General features: G+C 42.1%; 1 protein-coding gene across 1 annotated transcript in view; it reads left to right on the forward strand.

Moving 5' to 3' along the window:
* Positions 1 to 26,961, forward strand: part of RNF144B (ring finger protein 144B) — a 53,706-nt gene that overhangs the window by 20,552 nt on the left and 6,193 nt on the right. The window contains exons 3-6 of the mRNA XM_049823991.1: positions 10,043 to 10,147; positions 18,483 to 18,543; positions 24,124 to 24,328; positions 25,492 to 25,636. Of these exons, the coding sequence (XP_049679948.1) occupies positions 10,043 to 10,147; positions 18,483 to 18,543; positions 24,124 to 24,328; positions 25,492 to 25,636 (516 nt within the window). The remainder of the gene's footprint in view (positions 1 to 10,042; positions 10,148 to 18,482; positions 18,544 to 24,123; positions 24,329 to 25,491; positions 25,637 to 26,961) is intronic.

Raw genomic sequence — 26,961 nt, forward strand, 5'->3', positions numbered from 1 at the left:
GTTTTTGTCTTGCCAGTCATCCTTCTTGTATATTTGGTGGGATGTCCTTCCTATCTGCAGTGCTTACCTTGTTGCCTTGCAACTTTTTCTTCCTTGGATGTGCCCATGTGCAACTACACAGGTTTTTGCCCCTGTGGTGGTCACATCGCTCACGCATGTGTGTAAAATACTTACACACTGCGTGTGGCTACACCATCACAGTCTTACAAAATACAGTATTTTAGCGGACTTATGTATGGGTCCAAAGAAACTAATATTAATTACATCCTGATAGATACAAAATTATATTTTGAATATTACGCTTATTTCTAGGCAATATTCTTGCATGTTTGTGTCCTTTGCTCTTCTTCTTCCTCCTCCAGATAGCTCCAGTGGTGCCTCACTCAGGCAAAAGTCAGGAGTGCTCTGGCAGGGTAGTGCCAGAAATGGACAGGCTGACCTCCCTGCTTTGCCTTTGGAGGGGGCACTGGGTGTTGCCCACGCTTTGGTGCTCATTAGACTGGCTGGAAAGTATACGTCTTGGAGACTCCTGCCTTTTCAAAACCTGGCTAAAACTGGGAAAACAGCTGGGAGAGACGATGAGTGGTGTGATCGCATGTACCTCGCTTCCTCTTGCTAGAAATGCCCTGATAGCTGGCACAGCATGAATCACCCTTTGGAAGCAGTAGTGAGGAGTGCAGGAGTAGCAGTGATACTGGAAATACTAAGGGCCCTAAGAAGACTCAGTGCGAGTCTGTGGCCTGTAAGCAGTCATGGAGGTGAGGTTTTACCAGGTGTGCTAAGGTTGCCCTGGTGGCAGTGATGACGGAAGGGAACCCGTGGAGTGCTGTTACAGAAAATGTGGTTTTGGGGGTCAGTAAAAAAGCCAGTGTCAGCTTCTTCCCTGCATGCCACTTCTGTTTGTTTTTGTCTTTTCTCTTTTTCCCCCTCTTCCTAAGCATTTCAGAGTCCTGATGAGAGCCAGGTGAGCAATAAATGGCATTGCTGCTATTTACATCAAGCAGCAGCTTATACCTGTCTTGTGTGTTATTTACTGGACAAGGGTTGGAGATGCCTAAGACAACATGTAACAAACTGAAAACAGAAGATACTTTCATATATTTGCTTCTGTGTTGTCAGCACATGTTTATGCAGACCTAGCATGATTCACCCTTCTTTTTTTCCAAGCAAATTCTTTGTTGGTTCTTGTACTTCTGAGAAGCATGTGAAGTAACTGAGTTACAAAACGCACAAAACAAATATCATGATGATCCGCCTGTTTGTTATTTTGGTGCGCACAATGCTGTCTAAATGAGATTAAACTTCACGCAACCTTGGAAGGAGAACTCAAGTGTGCAATGTTGAATAGAAGCATGGGCAGCTTCTCTGCTGTCTCGGCTATTTTACAGGTAGAAGGTGATCCAAAGGCATTTGGGAGACCAAGATTTTCCACTGTAGCTACGGGACAGCAAGGCCGGGGCTAGACATGGGCAAAAAAGGCTCTTTTGCTGCTGTTGACAGCCTGGTGCTCTGGGCAGCTGCCTGCCTGGCAAGTCAGGGCCTTGGGAGGCTGCAGCCTCCAAGAGAGGGGCTTGCATGCTGCTGCCAGCTACTTTTGCTAGAGGGGAAGATGAAACCCTTCCAGAAATTGGAGCTTGTCTGTTGCCCTTCACCAGCAGGACACACTAAGACTCCTCTGCTTTCCTTAATCTTTTTAAGAGCGGCTGTGCATTGCCCTGCCTCCTTTGGGTGGCTAAATATTGACATTTTGCCCTTAGTGCTGTGAAGCCTCAGATTGCTTGTACATGGGAGCGCTGGAGAACTGGAGACAAACTGATGTGAAGGATCAGCATCAACAGCAAAAAGCATGGGCAGAAGAGCCTGAGAGCAGAGGAGACCAAGTAGATCAAAGACTAGGAGGAGACAGATGACAAAGAGCGTGGGATGCCTGCTAAATGGAGCAAATGCACATGAATACTCCAGTGAAAGACTACTTAGTAAAATGTCTAAGTAGGGGAAAATTTGGATTTGCCTTCATCTAGCCAACACTGGGGTTTAGTATCTCTTCTGTTTCTTGGTGCTAATTTTCAAGAAGGGTTTTTGTCTCCTCTCCTTCCTCCTCTTTCCCCCATCCTAGGAGACACCTGCATGTGCTCACAGCTGTACCAGAACACTACCTTCTCCCCTTCCTAAATAGACCTTGTGCTTCAATGCCCCACTTACTTTATATAAAGCTCACCTTAGGTTGTTTTCTGCTTCCACCCACAGATAGCAAGCTGTCAAGTTTTGACATTTTGGATTCATTTTTCCCGGCTCAACCTTTGAAATGTTTCAGAATAGCTTTGTTTTAAAGTTACAAAAAAGAAAATGCCCACACCTGCTAATATTGGCAGTGAACACATAGCACTTTTATAGTAATTTAGATGGTTTAAGAACTTCTTACATGCATTTCTGTGCAGAGTCACACCAAAGGCAGAGTTAGTAGGGGTACTAAAAGAGCACAAATGTACCCACTGCCTTTTGATGGATGCTGCTATTCAGGAAGAGGGGCTACGTGTTTCTGAAGTCAGTAGAGTTGGCAGGATCTGGATGGTGGCCCAGGGAAGACAGGTGAGGAAGAGGGAACTAACATGTTTAATGACAGCACCACATCAGTGAAGTTGGCGTTATCTCCATTTAACAAATGAAGAAACAGTTGTGAAGTAACTTGTCAATGCCTCAGAGTGCCACATGAACTGAGCCAGCCTGTGACATAAGCCTCATGGTCATGTCTGTTTTGTAGCTGTTGGTGAGGCCAGGTTTGGCCGGACACAGATTTGTTTGCAAGAGAAATGGTAGTCGCAGCTGGTTCGGTTTTGGGAAGTTTCTCTGGTCCTGTTCTTTGGTCCTTTTCTGTTTGGTGGTACCACTTCATGGCAACGATTACCAGGAACCTATCCTGACTTTTATGAAAGGCTGCCAGGATGTAGCAGGCCATGTGTAAATTGGTTTTAGACTATGTATCTGAGCAGAATCTAGCACCATTGGTGGTAGATCTTTTGAGACAAAGCTGATGACAATGTATTTCTCAGATGTGCCTGAAAAAGCCCCTAAAAAATAGGCTTGTGGAGCACCGGTAGGCCATTATATTCTGGTCTGTTGTCATATTTGCTTGATGTTTTCACTTGGTCATGACAAAATAAAATGCTTGTCAGTGATGTAATTCCTCCCCTTCTACTGAGCCACAAGATGACTGTATGTCATTTGAGGCCAAAGGGGCATTTTTTCACTTTCTTTCAAGCATCTTTCTCAATAAGGCTCTTACATGGCCTGATCTTCTATCCGTTTGAAAGCAACTTCATTTATCACTGCATCTGGTCCTTAGCAGTTAAAATATAGATTGGGCAATACAAATGCATGTTTCATTGGACTTTTGTTTTTCACTTTAAACCATGCCTATCATAAGTTTATGTCTAACAAATTAATAAATGGTTATTTCTGTGGTGTCCTTTTAAAAAACTCTCTTTAATTGGAAAAGCCTCACATTTTTTTCCAAGTGAAGTGCAGATGCCTCCAAGCTAATTGCGAATAGATTTAATTCATCTAGTTTTAAGACCTGTTGAGAAATACTGGAGAGATTCCAGGAGTTTAGTTACCACACATTGAAAGCAACTGGCCCCTTTTTGGAGATTGAACATGCATAAGTGCAGATGTCATGACAATGATGAACATATTGCTAAATGTTATGTAGATCTGTCATAAACACTATGAGTACTGTTTGGGGGGGTTGTATATTTGAGTACACAATTAAGTTCTGAGTGGATCAGGTGGTTAAATTTAGAATTCTGACATGAACTGTCTTACTGAACTCAGTAATACTACATATTCCATTTAAAACTACATGAGTACTACGTTGTCTTGTGTATGCACTGAAGAACAGGTAACATTTATAAACGATAAGAAAGAAATGAAAGTTATGTCTTACTGAATCAAAAGTACATAAACACTGCCCAGAACTGAAACGAAAACTAAATGCCTATCTGTTGATTTGTTCTGAATCATAAGACACTCTGGAATGCAAACTGAAAAGTTGTTTTCTCTCCATATACAGTCTTTTTTTTCTTCACTCCTCCAAATTTTGAGTTTATAAAAAGGCTAAGGCTAAAAAAACCCCAAACCCAAGCCAATACAGTTTTGAGGGCAAATCTGGAAGAGAGATTTAACATTTTAAATCAGTCTTGAGGATTTTAAGATGAAAACCTGAGGTTTTCTTAATTTTTCTGAAATTGAAATTGTCTTCAAGTTATATGTTAGTAGAAAAGACCTTCTTGTTTTGGCAAGATGCCTTCAATCATTTCTTGCATTTTCATATTTAGTGTAGATGATGCCCTTGTACTGGTTAAGAAATACTGTAGATCCATTTTTTTCCCCTTTCTGCAATTTAATTAAAGACAAATACCCTTACTTATCCTGTATCAACTGCTGCACAGTGGCTATCAGCAATATCTGGAGTATTTGACAGGAAAATAGGCCAGTGCTTTCTGTTCCTTTCTTCTTCCTAGCCATCCCTCCACGTTTCTTAATAAAACTACCTGTTCAGTTTTGTCAAATTACATACGTGGTTTCTTTTTACACTTTTGCATCCAAACCAATGAGGCTGCATTTAGGGAGCTGAAGAGCTGCATGCAGATGGGAGATGAGCAAGGTAATGGAACATATCAAGGTACTTGAAAAAGCACTATGTAGGAATGACTGAGGTCCATCTTTTGTCTCTGGTATGGAGATTATCTGAAAATGGCTTTGAACAGAAACATAAGATTTCACAGTGAGAGAGAGAGATAGTGCCTTTGTCACATAATTACCTAGCAACATAATACTGAAATTATACTTTGAACTCATTCTTATGTTAAAATGCAAAACTGTTATGGTCCCTTTGCAGATTATATACATTGCCAAACAGTATTGGTCAGTACATTAAAAATCTCCTCTGTACAGTGTACTTCGGGGGGGAAAAAAGTTGAAGATAGAACAGCGTGTAGAAGTGTTGAAATGAAAAATCCATGAATAGCCTGAACAGAATTTTGTATTCCTGGGGCTCGTAGCTGACCGTAGAAAACACTTCTGAAGATTAGAGAAAGTGTTTATTACTGAAGAAGGAATTTTTTATGTTATTAGTTTGTGCATTCCTGGATTGGGCTTTTCAGTGCTTTTTAAAAGATTCTTCCCTCATGTTACAACATACACTTTCAACAAAGCCTTAGCTCCAGGAGGTGAGTGTGTACTTGGGACATATGTAAATATTTGGCTAAATTGTAATCTTTCTTACAAGTCCTGCAAGATAAAAAAGAAATGCATATATGTTGCATGATAATTTGATCCAGGTACTTTACAGGCCTTAACTTACTTGTGAGTAGCATTTTATGAAGTACGTAAATTGATACTGACCTTATTTTATTAAATAGAGGAAGGTGATGGCCTGAAAGACAAAAGAAGCATAAGAAGAAAAAAATTCTTGCCCCAAAATGCTTAGACAGCAAATTATTTGAAAAAAGTGTCATTATACTTTATGAATCTCAGGCAGAGAAAAAATTACTTGTAGTACTCTTTCCACTGAAGTTGACAGTAGTCCAGTAGGAGCAAAACATGCTTGGCAAAGTTAGTTCAGCACCAAAGCCTTCTGTTAGGTGTACTGAGTTTTACTGGTGGAATTACATTATCACATTTGAATTGATCCCTCTTGCTTGATTGCATCGGGATTTTGTTGTGTATCCCAGAACTCAGATATGTACATGGTATAGTTGCTCAGTGGGGAAAATCTGAGTAAACTGAATGTAACTGATTAGGGTACACTTGCAGGTATGGAAGTTAAAATTCCTTGTGTTGGTGTCTACCATTTATTTGAGGGGTGAACGTAATGGAGCCAAACATCCAATTTCATCTGTAGTCGGTAGGATTCAAACCTGTTCAGCAAGACCTCAGCAGATTTTTAGTCTGTTGCCTCAACCACTCTGCCTTGACTATGTGATGCATTCGTGGAAACCTCACTGTGCTGGTAGGAGGAGGGTCACTGCGGATGAACTTGCTCTGGCCATGGAGGGTAAGGTGATGGGGTGACTGTCACTGTAAGCCACAGGTCCTGTGGTGTGGCCTCTCCAGCCACTGACTGCTCTCACCCCACTGCAGGAAATTGGTGGGCGAGTGTAGCCCAAGGGCGTTGAGGCCTGGTGATTTCTTGGATGTCAAGATGAAGATCCTTTCAAGGAACTCTAATACCACAGAAGGCTGAGTATCTTGATCTTACTGTCGCATTGTAGAGCAATTAAGTAGCATATGTAGCGTGTGCAGCTTTCCTAACTGAGATACTGCTGATTTTTGTAGACAAAATGCACAAAGTCTTACCATTTTATGTCTGTATAATGTATTCTCTATAGTGTGGGAGGACATACTGCTGAGAAGGTCAGTCATGACTCATTATATAGACATTGAGTCCTCTTTTCATCACATTTGCAGCTTGTACATCTTTTCAGATACTTTTATTTGCCACTTTTCAACTAAGTAGCTAAATTAGTAGCTGATCTGTAGTTGATAGTAAAACCCCTCTAAAACCAGTCTTACTGTTAAAGTGAAGGCATATTTTAAAATTTTAGTGATTTTCCACTGTGTCTTCTTTGCTCCTAACTTGTGAAAGAGGGAGCAAGAAGTTCACATCTTCATTCATGTACAGACTTGGGTAAAAAGCATAATCCTTCAGTGGTACATGTTAAATGCTTCCTTCGAGTTTCCCACCACCTTTAAGTCCTTCCATCAGCTTCTTGATTTGCACCCGCAGCAACTTCTCCAAATGCAGAAAATCAAGGCAAAAGATATAATACCTATAACAACTATTTCACAGGGAGGTTTTCTCTGAAACATTTGAAGATCCATGGCACTGCACAGCTCTATTATAAAATCTCTCCAAGTCACCCTCTGAAAGCACAGCACCCTCTAAAAATATCGCAAAAGGCTCCAGTTGCTCACCTATCTTCACCTACAACCAGGCAGTGAGCTAGAAGAGAAGGAGAGTCCAGATGCATTAGCAATCCTCAGAAACCTCCGCTCTCCTGGCTTGGTACCCCTAATGATTTAGATACTGCATATTGAAACTGATTGCAAAATCCATACTGTGGATCGAAGCGCCTTAAGAGCTTCATGCCCATCCTTGCACGGAAGGGTAATTGTCAGTGCTCTGAGCTTCTGTCCTGGAAATCTAAATTAAGAACAAGCCTCTGGGCTGCTGCTAGGCCTGCAGTAACTTCTCAGGCTTTGTCCTCCCTCTGTAACCAGCTGACCTGAGCTGCCCCCAGAATACAAATCCACTGTACCATGCTGTCAAAACAAATTACTAACTATCAGGCAGCACCACAGAGGAGACAGAAGCCAGGATCTTAGCGAAAGTAAAAGGTTGCTCTCCCATGCTTGCTGAGGAATTAAGGCAAACTAAATGCTTTGGTGAGAGGGAAGCATTCCCCCTTCCCCAAACGCTTCCCCGACAGTTGATCCAGAAAGTAATCAGGTCTCCCATGAGGAGAGGGAGTGAGGTGTAAGGAGGCTCTGCTGGAGCATCACCCAGGGATCAAAGAAGTGCACCCAACACACTGCAGCGCGTGCTGGCTTTGGGGAAGGGGCTCAGAGGGCAGAATTTTGTTTTTGCATCGTTGCTGGTGGAGGCTGGGTACAGGCACAAACCAGGGAGGAAATTTGTGCAGGGAGTGAGCACTTGATAACCCCGTTTCTCTTGTGATACGGGATGAAGCATGTGGGCAATGCCAGGTGCTTAATGAACGTGGGGCTGCAGGAACAGGTCACCCACAGTCTCATCTGCATCAGTAATGGCACTGGGAGTCACCCTGGGCTCTGGGGACACTTGTTTTGGCTTTCCCTGTGTCACTTGCCGCCACTGCCCAGACCGTGGTGGCAGCAGATGTGGGCAGGACCCCGGCAGTCTGGTGTCTCTGGGGTACCGGCTCCCAGGCACCACCGTGGTTACGTACCTGCTTCTGCTCACTGCTCTGTGGAGGAGCTGCATGTGCTAGTGGGGTGATTGGATCCGGTGGTTAAACTGACTTTTTATAAGCACTGTGCCTAGATGCCTTTGGGAGAGGTGGGCGAGGAGATGGGACAACGCACTGATACTGCTGTCTGAATAATAAAAGAATAGTTCCTGGTTAAGTCTGGCTGATACTCCCCAAGAAGCTAATATTGCCTTCAGTTACTGACGTGATTTCTTTTTTGCTCTTCACCTGCGAGTATTTCCCTCACCTCCCACATACTGCTTGCACCATCAATTCCTTACAGGCTGCTCTACTGCTTTCCTATAGGGGTGTGTGCTGGATCTGAATCCATTAGTGCTTAATGAGCTAGATATTTAAAGCTTACCATTTAGGTTGTACCCCTAAATTCTTCTAAATGAACACACTTCAAATATTTGCAAATCAAAAGTAAGCTCATTTAAAATGACACTAAGTTAAGCTGATTCTACTTGCTTGAACTAATATCTCCGTATAGTTCCTCAGAATTAACCAAAACATGTGGACGTGGACGTTTCAGTAGAGAGACAGACAGAATAATAAGGAAACCTCATTTCCATTTGTAAAAGTCCTAATTATCCTGACATTTCAGAGGGTACCAGTTTTCCAATAAAAATACAAATGAGGAAATTTCTTTTCAGAGCACAACATGCAAGGCCTTCTCAGAACAGTCCAAACTAACACAGACTTGAATGTTAAATGCCTGTAAATACTGGAAAAACAGTTTTTGAAGAGTCTTGGGGCTTTAACCCAAGGTGATGCTCTGAAAGGCTGTGATTTCCCCATAACCCACCTAGTAGCTTTTGAACCCAGTGCTGTTCCAGAAGTTGACAGAGACAGAGGTTTCAAAGACCTTATGCTTTGACATGTTTCTTGAAAACTGATGGGGCAATAAGGGAAGAAGCCAGCGGTATTGAGGAAGAGATGTTTATCGCGTAGGCGTGAAATACAAATCTGGAGGGAATAAAGCTGCATTAGTCCTGCTGCTTGTAAAATATGTTGGTTTTAATTTACAATAAACTATGGAAGTTGATACCAAAATCTGCCAGAAAGCCATGTTTTGTTACTTTGTTAACAGTGATTTGCAATTTACTCTATGCTTTGTCATTATTTTGAGGAGACTTGGTTGTTTTGTTTGATTTAGAAGTGAGCTCACTGACTTACTGTGCAGTTTGGAGATACAATTCAAGCACAGTTCTTTGGGCCATTGCACCAGTTTTATGCCATGATTTTATTGAAGACTCTATCATATGTGTTAAAAAGACAAGCTGAATATATTTGGAACTGGCATGCCAAATAAAATGTGGGGAGAACAGAGGGCTTTTTTTCCTTGGAGGAGGGAGGCCTGCCATTTTTGTGTAACGAACCAATTTGGAAACATTCAGGAGGTGGCCTGCATGCTGGAAATGGACTTTGAACTCCTGCTTAATAGACTAGAGGCTGATGATAAATCATGGTAAACCATGGAAATTGCCTGATCTGGGGAGGGGGAAGAACTGGTAGCTCTACATCTTCTAGGGCCGATTATAACCTCCTAACCAGGTTATAAACCCTCTTCCCCTTTTATGCAGCTGAGAACAGTAGTCTCTTTCTTGTAAATGAAGTCTCCTACAATGGAGACTGCTGGCTGAGAGTCTGAATTAAGAACACAGAAGGAAAGACAAAAGAGCGAAGCCTGTTTAATTAGGATGAAAGATACTCCCCCCTCCTAAATCTTCCAATCCCAGTTTAGCAGAGCGTAAGGGTTGTTAGTGCTGAAAGGTCTGACTTGCTGACTTGGGTAAATGCAATGCTTGGCAGATGAAGTCATGCATAATTAATTGGTCTTTGTTGCATTCTTTCCAATGTAATGACTTGTAGCATTCATGCTTGTAATAATTGATGTTTTCTGTGTGCTGGAGCTTCAGGACAGCCAATTAAGGCAGTGGAGGTGGTAGCTGTGCAGCATCTCTAGCATCTGTGTGTTACCAACATGTGGGCTATAACTTTTTTTTTCTCTTTTCTTTACTCGTTTCTAGTGCCTAAAACAGTACATGCAGCTGGCAATTCAAGAAGGCTGTGGTTCTCCTATCACATGTCCAGACATGGTATGCTTGAACCATGGGACCCTACAAGAAGCAGAGGTATCAACACTTTTTCTTTCTCTTTTTTTTAACATAACACCCCCCCCCCCCCCCGCTTCTTTATCTACATAATAAATATGATCATACACTTTTTCCTCCCTTTAATTACCTTTAATGAGCTTTTGGCAAGAAGCCTGACTGACAAGAGGAACTAGAAACAAACAGATGTTTTTCAAGGGTTTTGCTCATTTTTCCCTCCCTCTGTGCCTTCAGGAAAGGCTTACTTGGCATCCAGACAACCTCTGAATTTCCCATGCAGGTGACTTAACCAGAGTAGCCTGTATCCCAGAATTGCTAAGCCTCCATTAGCACTATCAGTTAAATCAGGTTTGATTTGACTGCAAACACTGAAATTCTTGTGCCTCTCTTAACTCAAGAACTCAAACTGGTGGTACACAAGGCCAGAATTTCTTCGTGTATGTTTATATTGGGCTGCAGCAACCAATTTGCAGTCCAATATAAACACACAGGACTCTGTATAGTTATATGGAAAGAAAGGTATCTGCACAGCACTGGGTGGAAGTAGGTCTTTAGAGAGGCAAAAAAGTGTCTTCATTCCCACGGCAGGTATGGGAGAGATTGAGAGCTCAGAAGCTAAATGAGGTTTAGGCAGAGCTGTTTGCACATCTGGCACGTGCACAATCTCCCACAGTAACTGGAAGGTTCAGTTTGAAAGTTGGAGGAGGAGAAACTGGAGGGAAGATGTGTGCCTCAGATCTTCTTGCACCACTGGGGACAACGGGGTTCAAGGGGGCTGCAGATGGCCCCTACCACACTGCCTGGTGGCCTCCCAGCAATGCTCAAGCAGCCTCCTGCCTGACATAGAGCTGGTATAGAGTTTCTGAATTGGGCTTAGCTCCAAACCCATGACACAGAGAAGAGCTGTTGGCAGTGTGGCTGGAACCCTCATACGTGCCAGCTGTTCTGTGCATCTAGAAGGCCATGGAAAACTGTGGGCAAATGTGATGTTGCCTGCGGCTATTCTTGCTTGCTTGCTTTGTGAGCCAGGTAGGTCCCTGCTGGGCCTGAGAACACAAGCAGGAAAAAAAACAAACCAGGAAAAAAAAGGTGGCTAAGGGATTTTGTCTGGTTTTGTGGATTCCCTCTGCATTTGTTTGCAGGGATAAAATCAAGGAGAATCAGATCTCCATCCCTGAACTGAAGAAAAGCAGCTTATCTTCTGGTTTCCCTTGAGCACTATGAATACAGATGACAACTGTGGTAGAAGTATATAATCCTATTCAAATGCAATCAATGGCAGTGCAATTCCCAATACCACGAATGCCTTTTTCTCCAGAAAAAATCAGGATCTCCTCTCCAGTATACATTTGAAATGCCGTGCTTAGCTGAATCAGGGCCTGGGAGTTGCAGTTATGTTTGTTACAGCATGCAAGCATCTGGTGGAGCTTTTCTTTGGCTGCATCCAGCTACTGTGGAAAGTAGCCAGCTGTTTCCCTTCCTCCTTTCTTCTGCATAGATACAGAGAGGGTGAAGCAATGTCCCTCCTACTCATCGCACCAGATTGAAGGCAACTAGCCTTTACTGAAAATGAATTTTTTAAGGAAAACTAACAGATGGTAGGAAGAATTCCTCTCTGTTAAGCTAGGTTTATGATGCTATAGGAATTAGAGAGATGTATTTCCCCTTAGTAAAGCACGATGACACTCCAGGGCATGTATTAATGGACCATTAGCTTAATCCTTGGGTGTTTTTTGGGCTGAAGGCAGAATGACTAAACAGCCCAAATGTGCATTAGTGTCCCGTGGATGAATGAATGTTCTGATGCTCCATTTTGGTGATGCACTTGAGACACCTTCCTCTTGAAAACCAAACAGGCCCCCAACCTGGTTAAAATGAACTGCTCACGTATTTTACCAAATACCTATTTCTTTAAGGAAGACCCCCCCGCCCCAAACCCCCAGAAACAATAATCTGTTAATAATCTGAAAGATTAGTATGTAAACTGCAGATTATGTATGAGCACCCTGTATTCTTTTTTCTTCACTATAAAGGCTGTTCCATGTGAAAATGTGACCTTGAAAAGCTATTATTTAAAAAACAGAACTTTATTCAGATGGTAGAGAATGTGCTTAAATATGGCTATTGTTTGGCCTAGAAGTACTATTTAGAATTACAGTTTATTCATTACACACTCTGAAACTCCTGGTGTAAAAGTATGAGCCTTCTCACCTCTGGAGGGCTGGATGTTTGGTATCTGGCAGGAAAAGGTTCCTCACCAGGACAGTGCCATGAGGAATGATGTGTTGCCTGTACTGGGGGGAAATTGGTCTTTTTTTGCTCCCATGTTAGCATTAGGGTTTTGAAAAAGTGTATTTTTCATGTCATGTCCATTTCAGACTCTGCTGTGACTGACATTTACCAGGTACCGTTACAGTTTGTAGAAAAAATAGGAGTTCAAACTGTCTTTGTGATGGACATGGTGTTAAATTGATTCCTATACTTTGGACTAAATTATGTCTAATTATGTTAGCTACTGCGGTTGTTTTGTTTGCTTTTTAAATGCCTTTTGCCCTAGCCTGCTCAAAGAAGATAAGGTGAACTTAGGCATAATTTGAAGTGAAGGAAAGCCTTTTCATTGACTTCAGTGCATTTTGGATTGAACTCTCTTCGATAAGGAAACTGAACAATTAATAATAAAGCTTATAAGCAATTTATAACACATTATGGCTATGAAAGTTCCTCTACTTCCCTCTCTCAAGGTCCTTTTTCAAGGTGTGTAACATTTCTTCAGTGCTTTCCACTGACGTGTTTGTCTTCATTGTGAATTAAATCTGTTGTATCTTCTCGGTAAAATTCTTCAAAGTTTATCTAGTTTGGTACTAAATTATGAGAGACTTTTCACAGCTCTTGCCTTGATTCTGAGACACGTGCTTCTTGTGTTGCTTTCGGGGGGTGGAGGGAGCAAAAAACTCTGGTTAACATTTTAAACAGGGAATAGAATTTCTTCTTGTATGGCTCATGAAGAAATGAGCAAGTGGGAATAGTAGGAATGTGTCTCTCTAAAACAGTTGAATATTTCATTAGTGTTTGGGGAGTAAACTGCTTATTCATAGAGTATAGGAGATGTTGGGAGTTAAGGCTTTACTTTTGGTCTTTGTGTCTCTCTGGACCTCAGAAGAAAATGTTCCAGGTTTTTGTTCTTAAAAAACTTAAAATGAAAACTCATTTGAACTGGAAAATTGTACTTTTCAGTACTTTGAAAATATGTTTTCAGAAACCCCTCTGTTTGGATTTGGTTTTGTTGTTTTTTTTTTTTTTTTTTTTTGTACTTTAACAAAATCTAGTTGAAACTGGTATGTTTCCCAGCATTTTTTTTTTTTTTGTTTTGGCAAATAGTGCATTCAAACAGAAGGAATTGTTCCACTGGAGTGCTTGAAGTCAAGTGCAATCCTAGGTCCTATCTTGACCTGTTACATCAAGATAGCAGTTGCTTGCAGTATAGCTGGTTTTAAGTAGAAATAAATGGGTGTTAGTGGTGGGAAGGCAATGGTTTTAGCTACAGACTCTGTTTCAAATAGCTGGTTACACAAAAGAAAGGGAAGTTTAAAAGCAATCTCATTAAACAAGATGTTTGTCTTTTCAAGCTCTAGTAGTACAATAAACAAAGATGATTTGGATTCCTTCCTGGAAGCAGAAGGTAGGAGGAACATCTTATGTTAATGCAGTTGTCTTCAACGATGCAGACTTCTTCTGTCTCGAATATTCCTGTCTCTCTTGGGAATTTGCTCCATTGATTTAATTGGATAAGTTAATATCCCTAATCTAAATAAGGGGTAATTTATCATGGTTTGAAATGGTTTTACTTGGTGCAAATCCAGTCACCAGTGTAAGCTATGAATCAGGGTAAGTCTCAACTGCATACAGGGATTTCTAATGCAATACACACTTGGATAATGTCTAGGGGATTGTGCTTTGCTATTTCTGATTCCTGTATTGTTTTGAAGCTTGTAACACTGATGCCAATGATCCATGTATACATAATCCGATTTGGATTAAAACCATGCAGCAGGCACTAAAGAAGATACTGATTTGGGCTCTCCTTTTGCCTCTTAAGTTTGACAAGGAGAATTACCCCTTTGCATGCAGTGTAGATGGTGCTTATTGTCTCTCTGTCTGTGTAAATCCATGACCTACACCGATGCTAACTTGACAGAGGGTTGTCAGTGCTTTGTAAAGCGATGCTGAAATGGGACAGTGACCCAGATCTTAGAATTCTTAACGGTGTTATATTCCATCCATAGCTGAACAAAAGTACCATTGGGAGTCAGTTTAAAATACCAGTTTTATTTTTAATTTGAAAATTGGTTTACATTTTGCTAGGGGCAATTGAAATGGTAAAATGAGGAGGAAGGTGAGAAAATGTTGCAGGCTGACCTAGCTTTTTCAGGGTCAATATTAAAATTTTTGTTCTTCTTATTTACTCATTCTTTAATAAATCCAAGGGGAGCAAATGAGGGAGTCTTAATTTTGTTTTTATTTGTCACTAAATAAGAGAAGAGCTCCTTAATGGAGAAAATGAATAATTTAGTATTTCATGATGACTCTAGAGAGCATGGTAGCTGATGAAGAAAGGTGTGGGTGTAATTTCTAAAAATAAAGAGATTGAACTCCCATATCCCTTTCAAAAGCAAACCACAGCCCAAGTTAAAACTATTTTGCACTCCTTGCAAAGCTAGACAGTGCCTCTGTGAGTGGGGACTTTTGCAGAGGTGGGCGACGCAACCCTTTGCAAGCGGCCGTTGCGGCTGCCAGTACAGGATCTGCCCTTGCTGCGTATCTGCTAAAGCGAGAAACGGAGCAGCGCTTGTCCTGGTGAACTGCCCTCCCTTGGCATTATCGAGGTTTGATTCATACGGGTGTGAAAGGAAGTCAGATCTATTCAGTTTTCTTGATTGCCTCTTTGCTTGTCCCTTGAAAGCCTGAGAATAGGTGGAGTAGTGATTTTCCCTTTCCACTGTGGTAGCCAGCGTTTAAAAACAGGGGAGTTGTTCTTCCTTGGCTCCTGGTTGCTGCACTGCCCAGGTTACAAGGAACAGGCTGCCCCTGTGTAAACTGAACCCAATTACTTCAAGCCCTTTCATTTTTCTTCCTTTGCTCTTTTGTCTCACATAGTAACAGCACCCCCAGTTATCGTATCACGTCGGGCGATCTTTTTGTACGCTTGGCAAGGGTCCAGCTGGAGCCTTTTGTGGTAGTGAACCTTCAAAATTTTGCCTTTTTCCATAGATGTTTTTACTTCAAGTGAAAGCTGCTCTTCTTAACGAGAGCTCTTATGTGTTCTTGTGCTCTATAACAAGATTATTTTAGCTGCAGACGTTGCTTACAGGGTATAGAAAACCGGAAAACTTAGTTTGTCTCCCAGCAGCCTGATACATCAACAATAAATGTCTTTTCAGGAGAGGAGAGTCCTTGCCTCTCATTTTCTTCATAGGTTTTAATTGTAAACTTAACCCAGTCTTAAAAGGAAAAATAAAATACAACCCCAAAACTTGTCCTGTAGCATTTCTTGCTGCACTGAATAATTTCACAGCCTAGAATAAGAAACGTCTGCTTTCTGACGTGCTCATGGTCTTTCTCTTTTGGCCCTTTGCCATCTGCCAGGTTGCCGGTTTGCTTCCTCCCTAGGTCTCCATCCTCTGTCCGGCCCAGGGCTGTGCGCGGGTGTGCAGCAGAGGAATGTTTGGGATGGACTCCTGGGTGGGGATGGAGAAATTGTATGAAGATGAACACTTAGACTCTGATGCCAAGTAGGAGATAAACACCTAATCCCCGTGCCATGCTTATGGCTGTCCTTCTCGATTAAGCATACATGAGATTAAAAGTTCACTGAGGAAAGGATTTGCTGGGTTTGGGGGGGACCTGATACTCACGTTTCTTTTTTTTTTTCAATTGAGTTTGCACGTACAGCTTTGACGTGGGGCACTGAATTCAGGCAGCAGCGGGTTGTGCGTTCCTTTCCTCATGCCTGAAGATACTACATCCGTGAGAGGCTTCAGCTCAGCACCTCTCAGGTTGACCTCCACGCGGGTGCTATCAGGAGCTGGTCTTTCAAAGCCTGGGGGAGTCAGTGGCAGAGGTGACGGGCTGCCTGTGTTCAAAGCCCCGAGCTGCGTGCGGGGAGAGGGGAGCTGAGCTGTGGAGAGGGTACGTAGGAAGAAGAGTGGGGCTGGGTGAAACCGGTAGGGAAGGCTGGCATGGTAAGATCAGGTTTTCAATGGGAGAAAAGGAAGCTTTCAGCACTGACTGTGCTTCCTATTGAAATCTGCAATGAAACTCCTACTCTGCTCCCACTGTAATCAAAAAGGACGATTTTTAATACATGGGAAATTCTGGGCTCGATAGAACTGCTCTTGAAAAACTGTTTGTTAAAAGCAAAAGCAAGCACAGAAAGACCCCAGACAACTAAACAATTCACTCAAGTGGCTCTTACAGCATTGAGACTCGCTGTTTTAATTTATGTCGTAATGAAGGAAAATTTAAAGTAGTTGCCAATGCTTACCCAGCTAGAGAAAAGCAGATGACTCCTTTTGTTTTCCAAACTCCATTTAGAATTGAAGCTGCCCTGGGGAGGAGTGGGCAATACTGAAATGATGTGTCTTGTGGGTTTTATATAGCTTTGTTGGTTAGCTTCATTCTTTGCTGAAGCTGCCGAACTTCACACTTTTTTTCCCATTTGATTAAGTTACCATTTGTTTTCCAAGAGTGTTTCAGCTGACTTCTGATCAATAGGTGAAGAGTTTCCCAGGAGGCTCTCTGTGTCTTACAGTCATATTAATGTAATATTGTTTAGCCATGCAAATACTTCCCTATTAAAAATAGTCTACACCCTGAATTCAGAAACTGAATGAGAGCAGTACTTTGACCCAGGGCTGACTTACTAGACTAAGAATATGCTTTGTAAAGATTTGCTGGTGTTTCCCATTTTGATATTAAATCTTTTGATTTCTTCAACTCAAAGTCTTTTAAGCATCTTTGAACACTTAAATCTTGACATGAGTTGGATTATTTTTTTGTATGACATTGGTTTATGTCAAATAAGTGATCCAAACATCCAATTCAAAATGCAATTTTAATTCCAATTGATTTGAGATCTCAATAAAGCAATTTCATATTTTATAATATACAAATTGATATATTTGTTTCTTTTTTTCCATCTACGAAAGCAAATGTACTCACAGCATGATATTGAATATATATTGAATTTTTTTGTCTTTGTATTTCTTCTCACAAGTGCCTTGTCACACAACCCAGGATAGCAAAGGCCAGTGTCTGCTTCACTGAGGGCAAAATTTGCCTTTTACAGTAATCTGAAGGACTGTGGTACGAAACTGGATGTGAGGGTTGAGAGCCCTTCACTTTGAAGCTGTCAGTTCTACCCTGTCTCACAGTGCTTCAAATGATCAGGTCTTGTATCAGTATTGGTCTAGGTTTATTTTCAGTAAAAGAGAAAGACATTTTCAGTGCTGGTACAGTGTTACGAATGGATCAAATAAAGAGAATGATCTCAGATTCAGAGTCTAACAAACATGTGGCTCCTGAAGTGTCTATGAAGTTTCTTTTGAACCCCTCCTTACCCTGTATGCAGGTTTGCTTATTAGTTTTAAATAGGGTACTTGGTTTTCTTACGTAGACTGTTAATTGGAGATTAGAGCATTTAGCCTTTTAGGCTGCTAGTTTAATTATGGTAATGTGTAAAATGTATCAGCAAAGCCTGTTTGTGTATGCCAACTAAATTTGTTAACTTCAGTCCAGTTCCCAGTGGTCTGGTGCGTGTCTAAGGCAAATTCCAACAGCAATGGCATTAACTGTCTCAGCCCAAAAGCCATGAAATGAATAAAAAATGGAAACCAGACTAGCTTTTAAGTTCCTGAGAGCTACGTGACCCCTGCCATTAAGACTGGGAGACATGAATGAGAAACCTTTCATTGGAGCTGTATTCTTGTGCATGAACAACATGCTGCAGTCTCCAAGGCTGGCAAGCTGTCACCCTTCGTTACATTAAACCAACAAGAAATAAAACTGAGAAGCCTGAAGTAAATGCAGAATCCAGAGAGAAGGCTTTCCTATGCATGGTAAGAAAGGCGTGGGCTGAACTACTGGACTGCGTAGCTGAAAAACGAGAGGTCAAGAACTACTTCGCATTTTGGAGAAGGAAGTCAAGGTGTGGAGGAACGTGGTGGTGAAAGTAACCAGGAAAAGAAGGTGGATTTGAAAGCCAGCTCAGGAGAGCAGGCATGTAGAACAGGGTGCTCATTAATTTTTTTTCAAGTCTGTGTTTCTAATGCTTTTTCTGTGTGTTTGTTTCTCATTTCAGATTGCATGTTTGGTGCCTGTTGACCAGTTTCAGTTATACAAGAGGCTGAAGTTTGAACGAGGTGCGAACCTTTTGGTTTCTATTACCTTCCTTTTTAAGTGTCAGTGGAGGCAGCAGTATTAGACAATGCAAAGACAAAGCCTGTCGGGTGAGTTCAGTAAGAGACAGAGAAGATGTCTTTGTTGTGAAATAGTTTAAGAGCAATCACTAGGTCTGACTGTGCTCCACAGACAAATTTGAAATTATTTCAGGGGAGCAGAATCAACAGAGTGGCATCTTACTGAAATACCACGCTTTTACTCAAGCTTATGGACAACGCTCTCAGATTGCGTGCCTGAGGCTCCGCCGTTCTTCCTGCAGCATGCTCATATTGGGTCCTTGAGATGCTGGTTGTACTAGCAGAACTAGACAGGGCGCTAGAGGCTGGTGCAGGGTGCACATGGTCCTTTTGTACATCCACAGAGATCTTCAGAACTTCTGAGGGAGACAGACCCTTCAGTGTGATGGGCATTTTTGCAAACATCCCTGCAAGAGAGCTTTTCTTATGTAGAAGTCTCATGTGTGTTCATCTAGTATATTTTGGGTTTTCCTGAGGGGTAATTGGACCCCTCATTACTGAGTAAGGCCTATTAGTAAAGAAGTTGGAAACTGAAGGTCTTACTGGGGCCAAGCTTTCCTATGCCAGAGGTCAGCCTTCTGCTTCAGGAGATGGTTTCTTGCCAAGGCTGAAGAAGAAACTTGCTAGTCAGAGAGATGAGGTCCCACGCTGGTTTTAAAGACTGACACCAACTTGAAAGTCTCAGCTGGAAGTTGCAGCGTTTTTCAAAGAACTCACTCTGTGGTAGCTTGCAGGGTAGTGTATCTGGGACTGACCTGCCCTGACTCTGCCTGTTTTCAAACTTCCCTTGAAAGAGTGTATTTGTGTTCTTGCTTTGCATGCATGCTTAGATGCAGGTGGATTGGGAATGTGTGTGAAAATGCAGATGTTCATAAAAGTTAGGCACAGTAATGCTCTTGATAAGATGGTCAGATTGAAGAATATATGGGGTTTTACAGAATCTCATCTGGTATGAGTCACAGTGAATGACCACAAAGTATAAAAACTGCAAAATTAGTATACCCAAGTATGCCTCAGAGTTCATGGAGAGATGCAGATTATAGCTATGATTTGCAGGCACTCAGGCCAAAAAAGAAAAAAAATCCCAAACCCTGCTTTCATTTTTTATTTCTCTCTCCTATTTTACCTTCTTGTCATTTATCATTCATTCCTTAGGAAGTCCCTCCAGTTCATAAGCCAAGCAGTGGCTTGTCTACAACCCTAGACAGTGGAAATCAGAGCTTGTTAAATGACCATATTAAAGGGTTACAAAAGAGAGACATCTTGCAATACATTAATCTGTTCAATGTAAAACCTTTTTTTTAACTCAAGATTGTGAAACTAATGATTTCCTGGTATCTCTTCCTCTCTAACCAGCCAGAGCTGAACTCATGATCTTTTGTCCAAATCCCTGTAACATCTCCTTTTTTTTTTTTACACTACCTCCCACACTGAGAATCCCGAAACTTGTCTATATTTTAAATATTCCTTCCCTTTTCTTTCTTGCCTAAGTCTGACAAATCCTCATCCACCTCCACTACCTCTCTTCATTATGTTTCTAAGATCTGTCCTTTCTCCTTTATGATGAATAAAACTGGCATCCAAGCAGCAGGCTTAAACATAGCCTTTTTGCCTTGCCTATTGGCCCCAGCAATAAATCCAGCTTACTGGTGCCTGGGAACAACGATTCCTGCTAAATAAAGCTCTGACCTGGACACCAGCACTAATCCCAACCCCGGCCAAGACCTTTTGCCTATCCTGGATTTAGCACTGCCCCCAAGGCTGGCCTTTTTGGACTCATCGGTTGGACTTGGCTTATTAGCTTCTGCTGGCCTGAAGCTCTGTTCTCAGACCTGACCCTAACCTGGCAAAGCCTGCCTGCTCTGACCAATGCCAATGCTGGCTTGACAGTCTTTTTTCTGAAACTAGCAATAAACCTTGCTGATGGCACCTGCTGGGGCCAAATTCTGACCCAGAATCTGCCTGGGGACTCACAGCAGCTGAGATGTGGTGTGTGCCTTGTGTCTGTGTCAGCCTTAGTGCGACGTAGCCTTTTTCAAACCTAGCATTATGAAAAACCCAGGCTGCTACTGCCTAACTCTGCCCTCTCCTCCCTTAAAACAGGCAGGTACTAGGGTGTCCTTCATGACTTTTGCTCTGATCAACAAAGCCCTTTATTCAAACCCTTCAGCTTCCTATATTTACACCCTTCTTCTCTCAGCTTTATTCTGTTGAGATATGGGCTCTTTGCTGCAGCAGCCCCTTTGCTTTACTGGAAATGCTAGAAATAAATAACCAGCTTCTTGGGTAAGTCGACTTTGTCTTGCTCTGTAGTCTTTGCTTACCAGTATTCAAGTGATTGGTAAGGCAAATGCTTCTCACTCTTCCAGACGTTTTTCATCATGAGATGAATTTTGAGGAAAATTTTGAAGACCTGAAGAAGGACTTACACATCCAAAAGCTATTTTCCCCATCCCCCATCTGTGCTAGCTATTTTATTAAAATAGATTTCCTCTCCATTTCCTTGTTTTTTTAAAAAATGGGCAAATAATATTGAGTGAAAAAGTAGTGAGAAGTAATTGGCATACAATCGTGTATCTATAGACACTTGCTTAGTTAATAGGGGATGCAGTGAAAATATGCTATTCTCTTGTGGGTTTTGTGTTCATAGAATGCAAATGTTTTCAGGCCGAGCTTTCTTACATATCTGTAACTTCTCTGCATCCAGTCAGGACCTAGCCACAGAGCTTCCGTGCAGCATATTTTAATAGAAGAAACAGGAATTGCTCTGTCTGTTTAGGATGGGGTTGATGTGGTTGTCAGAAGTAACGAAATAGAGGAATAGGATGTGGTTAGGACATATGCATTATATTTCTATTTCTGTGACAATTGCCCAATAGGCTGCGTGGTAGATGATGAGAACCTCTACTTTATGCTGGACCAAAAAGTAATCCATTTTAAAAGGAGATGTTCCTAATATGCTGTGAAAGGCATAGGCTCATCCTTTCAGTGAGTACCTCTGCTGAGCCAGAAATTTTCCTTTCTTCAGGGTGCTGCATTTCCCCCATCTGTCTCCCACATCTCACCTGCTTGCTCACGTGTTTTGTGAAAACTGGCCAGATCCGTGCCCAGTACTGGCAATGTTCCGGAAGGCTTTCCTCCTGAGAATGGAAGAAGTGTGGCTGAACTGGCTGTGGGGAAGCAGGGGAAAGGCTCGGGAGAGAAATGGCCCTAAACAAAAGATGGAGCAGCTTGTCAGAGCAATACGATAGCCTCTTTCCTTTTTTTGGCTGCTCCTTTTAATTTTTTTTCTGTTTTCACTTGTACTCCATGGTTAACCAAGAAGTATGAGACAGCATGGATTGCAAAATGCCATCTGTAGGTTCTTTGTAAAATGGAGGAAGTGGGAGAGGAGGGAATTTCATCTCATGCATTACATCTTGCTGCAACAAATTTGTAAAAATCAGTAAGATTTATAACACAACTCCCGTCGTCCCAATGATGTCAAAACCAGACATTCTGTCTTTCATCCAAAAAAAGGGTAGGAGACTTTAGATGTCCAAAGTTGAGTATGTTAAGCAGGTATCTGCAGGAACTGCACTTTATTTCATTTTAAAGCTGTTTATCAACAGAAAGCATACACAACCTATTGTGTGAAGACTTAAATGCAATTGCCAGTATTAGGCCATGGTCTTACCCAGTTCAGTGTTTCTTTTAAGAGTCACCGAAGGAAGCTACAGAAATAATGATTTCTCAGTCAAGACACTACTTTTTAAAACTATATAAAAATGTAATATGCCTTGTACTGCCCATCCATGTCTCCCTCTTCTCCCCACAAATGAAGCTGCAAACTATTTTGTTCTGGCTTTCATTGAGTAGAAAGCAAAATGATTGCTTGTTTTGGGGGCAAAGGAAGCATGTGTAAGAGAATAAGAGGAGAGAATGTAACTAGATTCATGAAGTGTCTGGAGGTAGATGGTACAGGTGTTTGCTGGCACTGCCTAAATTATAGATGGCAGCCTTTGCCATGGATGTAGAAATTCTCCACGTCTTTCAGAGGACTCTGACACAGACTTAAAAATTACCTGAAGTCAGAGCATTGTGTACCTGTGTGTCCTGCAGCTAGCAGAGAGGCTGACCATCCTTACATGGTTCCTCACTGTAAGTGTCCTGGACAAATGGGAGGGAGGGCTGCCTTTAAACAAACTGGAAGTTTTCAAGGTGAACAGAGAGGTTTGGCATGCTGGAAGAGAGCTGAGTTTCTAGTGCACGTTAGGTTATGATGTTTCTGAGGTGTCCTTCTCCCCAGGTGTTCATGCATGTGTATCTAAATTCTTGAGAGCTTGAGGAAGAGTTTTACTTCTTTGAACACATTTCTAGTTGTACAGTTTCTGGTTTCTGGGTATCTGGACACTGAACTGATAACACTGCTTTTCATGTTGACTGGAGCATCTGCTAGATATCCATCCACCAGCCCCCTTCACTGTGGGCTACCAGCAACCTCCTGCAGAGGAGCAGTGCAGGCAGGAGGGTGTGCACAGGAGGAAGTGCCTTCAACTATTTCAGCAAAATTCTTCAGAGAACATATGTGTGGGGCCCTTGTGCAGCCTTTTGTTTCAAGTGTTTTCAAGTATTTTATCTGCTGGAGGTACAGAAGAACATTGTAATGGCTTTTGACATCTCACTTTCAGGGATTTCCACCTGTTCCTGAGACATCCCCTCCAGCTATTTATTTTCAGTGGTGGTACCAGAGAGCTCCCAGGGAAGGAGGAAAGGCAGATAGCTCCTGCAGGCACAACAGCCCTTTTCTGAGGAGGCTCTGCAGGGTGGGAGTGTTTGGCTCTACCTCATGGACTTGAGTCAGTAGAAAGCGCACACAGAATGGGCACCCCAAACAGTGAACGTGTTTCAGCTGGGTTTCTGTTGCAACCCCAAATTCCTTGAATAAAGGTTGGGGAATGAGAGGAAGGATCAACATTTATCATTCTCTGCCATGTGGTGACGTCTGTAACTCAATGTCTCCACCCCAAATCTTACCTTGACTATTGTTGTAATCTGATACCTGAGAAATAATGATCACATAATAAAGGGAATATTAATCGGAGTTTGTAGATACAGGGGAATAAATAAGGCGTGGAAAGTGACTTGACGTTAATTTAATGATAGTCCTTCCACTATTTACGTGAAATTTACTGCATGGCTTGCACACGTGAAAGACCTGGAATGGCCTAATGTCACAAAGACATGCACTTCTCAGCAAGCGGCACTTATGTTTGTCTTTTGTCCCTCCCTGTAAAGGCAAAGAATACGTCCCATGTTGTGTATTGCCATTCTCGCGATGCTTCCAGTGCAACCGCCTCAGCAGAGCACAACTGCGGACCTGCCTAAAGAAGAGGATTAGGCCTGAATGCCCATGGGCATGGGCACGGAGGGCTTCAGCTTTCCCACCCACCCACAGAACTGGGTCTTGTGTACCTAGACACGTGTCGCTGGAATGAGAAGGGGACTCTGTAAAGCTTTATTTTTCTCTCTGTTATGTTTCAGAAGTCCACTTGGACCCCCAGAGAACGTGGTGCCCTGCAGCTGACTGCCAAACGGTGTGCCACATTGCACCGAGCGCGTCAGGAGCGCCGGTGCCGGTGGAGTGCCCGGCTTGCCACCTGGCGTTCTGCTCCTCTTGCAAGGAGGCATGGCACCCGCAGCGCCTATGCCAGGAAACCCAAACTACTCCAGTACCAACTGAGCAAGGGTAAGAGGGGAACCCACGGAGGCAGCATGGTCTTTCGGTTCCTTTTGGCACAGGGTGCTAGCTCTGTGCCTCATATTAGTTTCATGGACTGGCTTCCTTCTAACGTCTCCGGTGCATCTCTGAGAGTTTCCATCTCTCCTGGTGTTTCCTAAATATAATTCCAGTCTAAATATTAGTTTAAATGATACCTTTTTTTTTAAATACTTATTATTAATATTGATTGGGTACTTACCAAACTTGTGATGCCACTGACAATTCTGACAGGTGAAGCCCTTCAGGGCTTTGAATCTTCCTAAAGGCTTTGTTTGCCTGCTAGAATTATGATTTGTGCCCATACAAAAAATCCAATACAGTAATACTCCGGGATCCAAACTTTGCTTATACTATGATTAAGAAATCACCCCTGCTTAATATTTATAGGATCTCTGCATAGCCAAATCTTAACTCTTAACACAGAGTGGGTGTAAAAAGTCCTGTTTGGTGTGAGAAATCTGGTTTATGCTCATTTTGCATAGGTGTAAACAACCTACAGATAAGGTTACATAAAGCATTAATCTACAGAAAGAAAACACTTTTGTGTTTAAATTATATAATGTCCATCTTTGTTTTCAGAATCAGATTAAGTTCAGTCATGTGTGTTCAAAGTTTTCTATCATTTTTTGCAAGAAATGAAAGACTTACTTAAAATCTAAGCATTCTGCTTGCTAGAGACGTCATCAAATAGGAGTTGCCAAAGAGCTCTCACCATAATTTTTCTTCTCCAGGTTTGATCTTTGGCTTTGGTGGAGTTTAAGGCTATGTGGCTCAGGCAGGGACAGTGCTGTGAATTGCATAATCCAGTCCTATTAAATGAATGGTGCAAGCTGTCTTACACAGGGGTATTTTTTAATGCTATAGGTGATACATTTGTGGGAACAGTGAGTGTTGGTTTTATGTAGCACAGAAGACCAAGGGAATAGAGTTTCACTTTTACATCATCTTACACCTAGTAGTGAGTGTACTCCAGTGTACTGTACTGGATATAACAAGCTTCACACATTAAGTGCATTAAGACAACAACATTAGATGCTTTCTAAAATAAACACCTACACATTAGGCAGTGGAGCTGAATATCAACAGTAATTACATTCACATTTCACATTAATATTTCCCTTTTCTTCTAGATCACTTATTGGAACGGGGACAGAGGCACCAATTAAGCAGTGCCCAGTCTGTCGGATCTATATTGAGCGAAACGAGGGCTGTGCTCAGATGATGTGCAAGAACTGCAAGCACACGTTTTGCTGGTACTGTCTACAGAACTTGGATGTAAGTGCTGCAGAAAAAGACAGCTACGTAAGAGTAACGGGGTTGGGGTTAGTCTGAGGCCCTGTACAAGCTCTCCACCAACTTGTCGATATCCTAGTGTACGTCTTGGCTCAATTCAGCTTCTAACTTCATTTCTTTCTTCTCATTCATCCAGTGCTTTTATTTGTATCAACATTCTTTTTCTATAAAGGGTTATAGCCATGTCTGTGGGTCCCATGCTAGTTTTTTGAGGGAAATGGGACAAACTGGTTGCTCTCTGGAGGTCCATTCCAGCACTACCTTTCTCTGATTCCCTCTTCCAGTGCAGTAAAAATAGTTTGGTTGAGAGCCAGGAAGTAAGTGTCTTCCACCTGCTCCAACTGCAAGGGTCACAGCCTGTCCAAAAAATGGTATGGTACTGGGTGAAGGGTGTTATTTCATGGGCAGGTGTGTTCAGAGCTCATATGGACTAGGTCTCCTTTACTAGTCCATCTCTAGTGCCGTGTTTGCTGAAGAGAATGATTAGTTAGTAGGCTTGAGGATAAAAATGTTGGATTATGAACATGGAGTAGTGCAGGAAGTGCAGGTTGCTAGTTATTTCTCAGGTGATACCAACTAGTTTCAACTCATATCGACTTCAAGCTTCCTAGCAGGATTAAGAGCACAGGAAGTAATGTGCTTGTGTATGTGACAGCTTCAATTTTTGGCACAGTCATCAGCAACAGCTGTGTGAGTGTGAAAAGGACTTTACCAGCACTTGAAATAAAATGTTACATGCTACATGGCTTTTCTTCTTTTTGGTATTCCACAGCCAGCAAACAATGAGACTTCCTCATTCTTCATCCGTCCTTTTCTCAGCACGCTAAACAGGTTTTGCTTAGCGATACGTCCTGTTTCTGTGTGTGTGAACCTGCTTTTTCAACATGAGTCTTACTGCTTGCCTCAGAGTACATACAGTACACAATGATTGCTTAACACTGTGCTGAGCTGGAAGACTGTCAGATTCTCACAGACTCTGCAGACATGCCCTTACCAAGTTTTCGTCAGTTCAAAGGAGGAAGAAAAAAGAAACTGTAGCTGTGTGATTCAAATGTAGTTTTTCTAAATATGCAGGGTTACAGGAGCTCCAGGTGTAGATGAAGGTAATACCTGCAGAGCCAAAGAGTAGGGCTGAAAAATGAAGAGAGGAAGCAGCATCAGGTTACAGTGCAGGTGGCTAAGGGAGGATAATGCAGAGCGTTAGTCACCTTCTGAAGAAAAAATGGATAATTTAATAAGTATTACTGGGAAAAGAGAAAGGAAACAGGGATTTCCTACTTTTTAGATTTTCCTGTTAAGCCTAGGAA

This window comes from Accipiter gentilis, chromosome 20 (genome assembly GCF_929443795.1).
Source record: "Accipiter gentilis chromosome 20, bAccGen1.1, whole genome shotgun sequence".
Classification (NCBI taxonomy): Eukaryota; Metazoa; Chordata; class Aves; order Accipitriformes; family Accipitridae; genus Astur; species Astur gentilis.